This window comes from Euphorbia lathyris, chromosome 1 (assembly GCF_963576675.1).
Source record: "Euphorbia lathyris chromosome 1, ddEupLath1.1, whole genome shotgun sequence".
NCBI lineage: Eukaryota > Viridiplantae > Streptophyta > Magnoliopsida > Malpighiales > Euphorbiaceae > Euphorbia > Euphorbia lathyris.
Window position 1 is genome coordinate 113,106,766 of NC_088910.1, and position 9,532 is coordinate 113,116,297.

The 9,532-nt window shown below is 33.0% G+C and overlaps 1 protein-coding gene across 1 annotated transcript; it reads right to left on the bottom strand.

The window, feature by feature from the left end:
* Positions 1–702: 702 nt before the first annotated feature.
* LOC136210673 (PGR5-like protein 1A, chloroplastic) lies at positions 703–3,875 on the bottom strand. The gene is made up of 11 exons (XM_066002044.1): positions 3,630–3,875; positions 2,775–2,890; positions 2,575–2,671; positions 2,353–2,453; positions 2,020–2,076; positions 1,807–1,883; positions 1,630–1,681; positions 1,333–1,443; positions 1,146–1,243; positions 1,002–1,078; positions 703–916 (listed from the first exon to the last, which is right to left on the bottom strand). Exons 1-10 carry the CDS (start codon positions 3,811–3,813, stop codon positions 1,009–1,011), a joined length of 963 nt encoding a protein of 320 aa, XP_065858116.1. The 5' UTR covers positions 3,814–3,875; the 3' UTR covers positions 703–916; positions 1,002–1,008.
* Between the last annotated feature and the right edge of the window lie 5,657 nt (positions 3,876–9,532).

Genomic DNA, 9,532 nt, shown 5'->3' on the forward strand with positions numbered 1-9,532 from the left:
ACCTTACATTTAATATATTATTATGTTTTTGTTTCATATTTATTATAGATTTGAAAAGAATTATAAATTTTAGCTTATTATAATAAAATTTGGCCGGTCATTAATTAGTAACCACACCGATAAAATTAGATTCGGTTATTAATCTTATTTGATTTGCTTCAGTTGGATTTTCATCTTGGGAGATATTTGAGTTTGGTTAAATGAAAACTCGGAAAGCAAACCGTCCACTAATTAGTGAAGTCATTTACTATTTGACTAAGCCATAATCTATTCTAATGACATTATGAAACCTACCTAAAATGTAATGTTATTTTATGCTACTTTATATAATATAGTTCTTCCAAGCCGTCCACTACCATAATTCATTTTTTTAAGCAGAAAAGGGTTCAACAACAAAAAGAAAAAATCTTTATTTTTATTTAGTAGAAAATTTTCAAAGAGTTTATCCTAACCGACCACAAGCACAACCCCTCTTACAAAATTATTCCAGTGGTGAATTAAGGGACTATTAAAACATCTCTAAAGTTTAAAAGTCAATAGGATAATTTCCCAAAATGCAAAGGATCTTTGATGTATTGAACCTTCTTTTTTCTAGCCACATATCTCGTTAAGATAATCATGTTCGAAGTTTAGTCGCAGTTAAAAACTTCATCGATCCTGGCGGCACTATACAATATAATTACATTTTGCTCTGGAATCCTCTTGAATAAGGCTGTATTAGATTGATGTATTAAGCATTTACATACTTACAATTTATAAAACTAACACAAAATAAAGATGCATTACAGACTACACATCTGAAAATTCCATCTCCCTCTCCTTCAACATAACAAGCTCACACTCTTGACTTGCAACTTTATGAGTTAGTAGCAGAAGTATTTTGTGTCCCATAAATTGGATTTTCATCCTGCATTCACTGAATCAAAGGAACTCTTATATCAAGGCTCTTGGGCTAGCTGAATCAGAGGAAAGACAAGGTACATACATACATACATACATACCTCAAAATCAAGCATTGCTTCCTTCTGGCAGCGTAATCAATCGCGTCTTCGAATCATATATCATTTCAGTTGCACAACTGCAGCAATGTAAACATTACAACAAATGTATACAAGTAATGTGGTTGATAAGCAAAATTGACTTACTTAGCACATTTGATATTGTTGGTAGTTCCACCGCTCGAAACTGACAAAATGGTTCCGAAAAACGAGAGGTTCTCAGTTCCACAGTTGGGGCAAGGACCCTGGAAAATGATCGGATTTTCGTTACGTGGTATTCATTCATTTTTAGTAGCTTTTTGCTTATGAACGTACTAAAAGAAGCAGATTTTACCTTCAAGATAAGGAAGTCTTTTACAATTGTGTTTGTAAAAGCCTGAGATAACCAAACTATGAGAGGCACAGCAGCAAACCAAGTGAAGATGAAGCTGAATGGTTCCGGAAGCTGCAATCAAACGAACAGAACTAAATCACGAACAAAGAAGTATATAGCCTCAACACAATTTGCTTTCTCAATGTATAATTGCAAGCACCATCCAAGCAAAAAAGAACTTCATTATCAAGTTTGGCATTTGCTTTTATGTCATAAGGTTTAGAACAACAACAATACTAGTGACTTTTTTTTCTGTACCTCCAGAAGATATGTTATTTCAAATCCAGTCACATCATCCAAGAAGAAAAACCTGTTAGAACAGCAGGATCGTTCCACAATTAGACCTATCACAACCAACTTTTAAAAGTCTCTCTTTTACTCAAGGAAGTAACAAGGATTGAAAGTAAAGTATGAGAAATTACAAAGGTTGCTTACAAGCCTAGTGCAACAACAGAGGCGGGGACGTTCAGCAGCAACATCTTTAAATAGTCGACAGATAGATCACTGTAAACCTATGCGCGGAAAGTAGAGCAGCATAAACTTATGCAGGAATACAAAAACCGAGCAGAATCCGAGAACTCATAAGATAGTATATGGTCAATGCTCAAAAATACAAGCATAACAGGAGAGAAATGTAGAGCAACACACCTTTTTACTACGCAGACTGCATCGCGGACCTTCAACTACTATTTCACTGCCTTCTTGCTGTAGAAGAATCATGTTCAAACATATCAGTTTCATCTATATAATATAACTTGAGGATAACAGCATTTTGCAACTATATTTTATAGAAGTAGATGGATACGTATGCAATATGTTGTACAGAAACTGAAACGGACACCGGAAATGTTATTTCCAAAACATAGTCTTCAAAACATAGCCAGGAAACAGAAACAAAGACACGAAACACGAAAACACTAATTAAGAGCAGTTTCCATGCAACATAGGTATGCAATTAGACACAAAAGGCCAATAAAAAACCTTTAGTCTCAGCTTCAAATTATCAAATTCTTGATCATTCAGAATTGGTTTCCCAGCCACATAAGCCATTGAGGCCTCCAGAAACTTCTGTTCATCAGAACCTGTCATGTATAAATACCTCATTTCAGAACTTCATATGATTCAAACACTGACAAAGAGAAATGTTATTAAAGATATAGATACAGGTTAAGCAGTGTTTAGATTCCATTAATGAGTCCTTACTTAGCATAACAACACTGCTTCCTTCCCACATTAGTTCTTCCTTGAGATTATCAAATTCTTCATTTGACATTATAGCTTTTCCCTCATAATAAAACGACTGTTGAAGGAAACAAAAACAAAATTTCATATCTCAATAACAGTAAAGAGAAGAGAAATTAAGAAAAAGATTTGACTATTTTCATGTTTTAACTTTCACATACTTGCAATGCTTGAAGAAAGTCCTGCTCCATTTCACCTATTGATTTCTTATCTTTCTGGTCTATGCTACAGTATTGTAGAATTTTACTATCAACAACCTCATCTTCTCCAACCTGACCTGAAAACAACATCTGGGTTAGGACATGAATTTTCTGTAATAAAGCCAGAAAAGGATTGCAAGAACAATTGCATCTTAGAAAGAACAAACAAGGGATAAAGGTTCAAATTTTCCTTGGCCTTATTTAGGGAATTGTAGATTCCCCCTAACGTGTGAAATAGTAAAAATTTACTCCTAACATTTCAAAACAATATCAATTTTAACTCTGCATATCAGAAAATTTGAACGAGATGGTTTAGCCGTAATTTGAAGCATGAACTTCCAAATATCAATTATGTCTAAAATGCTTATTGTGTTACTAACACGGTTATAAAACAATTTGCCAAAATGTTAATCACTAACTCAGCCACATATAATTCAATCACAAAAAAACTACCAAAATGTATAAAATGTTTATTGTACAACTAACAAGGTTACAAACAACTTATCATAATTCATAAGATCCCATATAGCACTCAAATATTGTGAAATCAATCCGTAAGAAGATAAAATTGATCTTGCTCATTATGTTAAGGGTATTTTTACAATTTTGCAGGTGAAGGGTAAATCTACAGAGGCAAATTTGGACCTTATCACTAGAAATAAATATCAAAAACTAATAAATTAGTTAAGCTTGATCATTTTTCCTAAGACTGTACAATACAATTGATCCATTTTACCAAAAATTAGCAATAGAGTTGAACAAACCCTGGATTAAATTGAGATGGGTTATAATTAGGAAAGAGCATAGAGTGCAAACCTTGTTGATCAGCGGTGGCCTTAACAGGTGGAAGTAGAAAAAGTCTGCGACGAAGGGATAAATGTTTTCCATTGAGCAGAATCGATTGAACATTAGTAGAAGGAGAAGAAGATTTGAATGGTTTGTGAATAGGAGCAGAGGAAACACGAGGGGAAGTGAGAGAGAAGGCTAATTTGCTAGCCATAGGAGGAAGAAGACTGAAACAACGGAATTTGGGGAATGGAATTGTGAATACATTTTGTTTGGAGGGAAAAAAAAGACAGAGAGAAATGATATTAGGGATAAGGCAATGAACAAATGTGTGGAGGGAAATGCAACCATTTTTTCAAAAAGATCAATTACTTTGCTGTTAGGGCTTTCCAAATCTGCCAACTCATCATTTTTATTTTTTATATTTATTTTACAAATTTTTTTTTTTTAATTCATTTATCTTTCCTTCCACATTTTCATTTTAACAAAATGTTAACTCACCTGAAAACTAAGAGTATCTTCATTCTGCAATTAGTTTGTTTGTGATTACATGATACGGGTTTATACTGTCATATAAATAAAATTGTGGATTACTAAAACCCAGCCATGAATTCCCACCCCTAGCCCCATGAAAAGACCAAACTACCCTTTACTCAAAATTTGAAAAAACACAAAACCTCTCAAATACCCTACACACTCTTTGATCAAATCCGGACTAATTTGTGAACCAAAACATGGAGTGTAACAACAACCGTAAAGGGAAAGCGAAAATAATAAGATTTACCGTTTTTTGTTTTTTGATTTAAGCTTAAAAATTGAATCTGTGGGTGATTTTTTAAAAACGCCGGAATCGCAGTCGGGCGTATGAACATCACGCCCGACCTACGGTTCCGGCGTATGAATATCACGCCCGACCTGTGGTTCGGGCGTGAGGCTATCACGCCCGACCTATGGTTCGGGCGTGATGTTCATACGCCCGCACCATAGGTCGGGCGTGATGTTCATACGCCCGACCTATGGTTCGGGCGTGATGTTCATACGCCCGAGGGGTTTTAATTAATTTAATTAATTTTTTGTAATTTTTAGTTTGTTTAATTTAGTTTAACTAAATTTTTATGTCGTAAATTTTAGTTGTTGTAAATTTTATTTTGTTTAATTTAGTTTAACTAAATCTTTATTTTGTTAATTTTAATTAAATTTTTATTTTGTTAATTCAGGTATTTACGGGTTAAATTCAATAGCGGACTAATTTTTTTACGGGTTTAATTCAACAGCGGACAAATTTTTTTTACGTAACAGGTATTTACGGATTTAATTCAATAGCGGATTAATTTTTTTACGGGTTTAATTCAACAGCGGACTAATTTTTTTTACGTAACAGGTATTTACGGATTTAATTCAATAGCGGACTAGCTATTTTTTTTGCTCTCCCGACACGCGGGCGTGTGCCTATCACGCCTCACCTTGTGGTCGGGCGTGATAGCCCCACGTCTCACCGTGTGGTCGGGCGTGTAGCGATCACGTCCGGCCACACGGTGAGGCGTGGGCCTATCACGCCCGACCACAAGGTGAGGCGTGATAGGCACACGCCCGCGTGTCGGGAGAACAAAAAAAATAGCTTTTTCCTCCCCAAAACCCATGAAAGGGTATTTTCGTCCTTTCCCGGGACTAGGGGTGGGAATTTGGGGTTGGGTTTAACAACACCCATAAAATTTCAATCTCACTTTGAAATATATTTTATTCTCCAATTGTTTGTAAACGAGACTTAATTAATATTTTAATATAACATCATAATATTTATTATGAAGGAACCAATTTTTTTAATAAATTATTTAAAATATTAAATTACTTAAACTAATTAAAATTAATAAATTAACATCATCTTTGGTCATCTTTGGTCATGTGTATACGGAGCATAATAGGGTGGCTGACCGCCTTGCTACTGAAGGCCATACAAAGATATTGGGAGTTTCAACCTTCTCTTCTCCTCCGGACTTTCTTGTTTCGATGTTGTCTGATGACCGGGTGGGGGTTAACTTCCCTAGGCTAATCCCGGACTAGTTTTTTGGTTGTTGTTTTTTTTTATTTCCCTTTCCTACCAAAAAAAAATAAAATTTATACAAAAAATATGAGAGTAATTATAATAAAAAAATTACAATAAAACTCAAATAAAATTCAACATTAAAAAATAAGAAACAGAAAATATTATATTAAACATCACTTTTTTCTTCCTTTCTTTTTCCTTGTAGTTTTTTCAAATCTCTTCCCTAATCGGCTTATATGATTCATTGACCTATTGTAAATTCGTACATGGTTTTGAACATAGTCCTATGAGGTATAAAACCGAGTTTGAGAAATTTTAAACATTGATATGTGTTGTGTAAACTTGTTTTTTATGTAATGTATTTCATTATTGTATTGTTCTTGTCCCAATTTCATTGGTTACATATTAATTATATTAATAATTGTATTTATAATGGGAGGACTTAATTAGAAGACCTAATGGTATTTACTCTTAAGGAAAAAAATTATATACTTATTATCAAATAGATTGAATATTTTTTTTAGAGAAAATTATAAAATTAGGTGAAATAGGATATTTATTTACATATTTAACCTATTTACCCAACTTACTATATATCTAGACTATTTTTGTGTGACTTTTCCAAAATACCCCAACATTTCATCTTCCCCCCTTCCTATTCTTTGCACGGTTTCTCTTCCCCTTCCCGTACCTTTTATCTTCCTCTATTCCTTTATATTGCGAAATTTGCACCATTTTCTTCATCACCATGTCTTTTTCTTCTTCCTCTCTTTATCTCTTGATTATTCGTCTTCCTATTGCTAGAAAATTAATCCATGGTTCTTCATCTTCCTGTTTCTTCTTGTCTCTTGGTTTATTTCTTCTTGTGTGGATCGAAGAAATCGTTATTCGACGTTATTTTAATTGTTTTTCTGCGTTTATCATATGGTTATTGACGATTTTAATTATAAAATGCAGAAAAAATGTAAGTATCTACTGTTTTCTCTTCGTTTTTTTCAAAAAATCATTTCGCGAAATGGGCGTTTGCGAGAAAAAAGAGGCTGAAACAGAAGATTTTACTTCGCGAAAGAAGCTTTCGCAAAGTCTGCAAAGAGAAATATGAATTACTTTTACCTTCGCAAACTTCATGTAATCTGGTTTCGCGAAGTAAAATCGTCTTTTTTCTGTTATATTTCTCTTCGCGGAATCTTATTTCGCGAAGCCAAATCGTCATTTTTTTTCCTAATACGATTTAATTTTTGTGAAGGTGGTTGAATACATAACATCCCTTTCAAGAATGCGGTTTGCTGGGATGTAAGGGAGGTGGAAACCTGCCGATTTTTCTTGGATTCTTTTCTGAAACAGGGAGAAATGTCCATCGAGATTGGTCACATTGACTTTGAAATGATAATATTATGATTTTAATGTTGTTATTGTTGCAATCTTGTTGTAAATTTTGATAATGTTATGATTTTAATATTGTTATTGTTGCAATCTTGTATTAAAGTTTGATAATGTTATGATTTTAATGTTAGAATTATTGTTGCACGTTATGCCTTTTTTGTTATAAACCACTTCGTAGATTTCACAATATGCGAAGTATGTGAAGATAATACTGCTTAAAAACACATCTTTTACTTCGTATATTGCGAAATCTGCGAAAATGAAAGTTATTCTGCGTCTTCGCATGCTTCGTATATTGCGAAATATGCGAATTAAAATCATCTTCTGAAACAAACATTATCTTCGCATACTTCGCATATTGTGAAATATGCGAAGTCAGACGGAAGGGAGAAAGAAGAAAGACTAAAAAATATTTAAGTGTTATATATATTAAGGGTATTTTGAAAAAGTCACACAAAAATAGTCTAGATATGTCGTAGGTTGGGTAAATGGGTTAAATATATAAATGAGTCTCCCATTTGATCCAATTTTGTAATTTCCCCTATTTTTTAAGTAATTAATATTTGATATTAATTAATTAAATTAAAATTGAACTTTATTATTAATTAAACACTACACACTTTAATCAATATTTTTTTAATTAAAAGCTAGGAGCGGGAGCGGCATGCAGGACATTCCAACTAGGTTGGTATCCCCAACAACCACCTAAATCTGAGCCTAAATATAATAAGTAACGAGAGAAAAATGTCAGTACAACGAGAAACAAGCCAAATGGCTAAGCAAACCGATATAAGTCTCGGTCGTTAATGTTATCACTAATATAACTAGAATAAAAATTAGGATGAGTATCCCACCAATAAACATATGCGCTAATTCATCCAAAATTGGCAAGTGTTTCTGCTACTTGGTTTCCTTTCTGATACACATGTGAAATGATGACTGCCATACTATCCAACATAATCAAACACCTTCGCCAGTCCTGCCGCATAGTCCATGGTACCATGCCCTCTCCAGACTTCAGCAAAGACACCATATATATAGAATCGCTCGCAATCCAAAGATGAAACCAATCCTTCATAGTCTAGTTGTGGAGTATGGGCTCATCTTCCCTCTCCCTTTCTTTGTAACGTTTTGCTTGGGAATTCTTACTAAAGTTTTATTTTTCCTTTTTCAAAACTACGAAATTGTTTTTTTAATGGAAAAGGATATAACAAATTCTTCAAAAAAAAATAAAATAATAACAATGAGTTAAAAAATATTACGAATAAAGAATTTTAAAACAACGATCTCTCACTTTAAAACAAACATTTTAACCAATTCAATCACTTCAAATTATTGAAATAATACTACATCGTTTAATTATAAACCAATATTTGGAAGTAACAAGAGATGAAACTGTCGATATTCAAGGATGGAGCCGGTGGCCGGGAGGGCCCGGCCCACCGGGCTCTGGACTGGCTCCGCCTTGACTATCAATTTAAAATTTCAGTTCAATTGGTTATGATAGTCTTTACCTGTAATTTTAAGTTTTTAGTTCAATCGGTTCTATAATATGGTATCAGAGCCTTTTAGACCAAGTGTTTAAAGGTTCAGATTTTAACAATCTTATTTGTTATCAGATATTAATATGAATTCAGCCTTTAACTATGAGGTTAACCTTTCAGTTCAATTAGTTCCTTGATAAATGGTCTCTTACTCCGCATAACATTGGGGTTAATCATGCCCTTCAAATAAATTTAAGGATCTAAATTGACATCTTTAAAGTTTAGAGGATAAATGTTTTTTTTTTCTTTTTCAAATTGAGAGAGGGTATTTAATTTGTTTGTTTTTGTTAGCGGAGGTTTTAAATTGAAAAGGATATGAAATCATATGATGTGTGGGAACAAGGACATATATAAATTTAGTGAAGACTACAGAGGTACAATTGTGTTGATGCAGACAGAATATGTATTGTTTTGGGCTTTCCTTATTTCCTGGGTTTGGGCCTTCTGGGCTTTCTGTTATTAGTTTTCTTCACAATCACATGGGTCCGAATGAATGGTTTATGGTAAATGTTTAAGTAAATTATTACAACTAAATTATATTACCAAAATTAATTTTTAATATGTCACTATTTTTTATATATCATAAAATTGATCATTCTAATTTTAATCATTATAAAATTATATTCCGTATAAACAAACAGATAAAAAATAATAGAGTAACATGTACATTTTGTACTGTATTATGGTTGTTCTGAAAATTAAGATATGTTTGGTTAAAAATCTAAAAAGATAGATTAAAAGACCAAAAGGTTATCGGTGACAAAAAAGGTAGAAACCTTACAATGTAATTTTTAAAATGAGGGACTAAATAGAACATTGCGTAAAAATACGAGAACTAATAAATTATTTATCCTAAGATATATTAAAAATAATAATTTGCTTAATTTTATTGAACTATTACTTGATATAATTTGCTATGTCCCCATCCCCGTCCCCCATTTTTATGCTTATTATCCATCCTC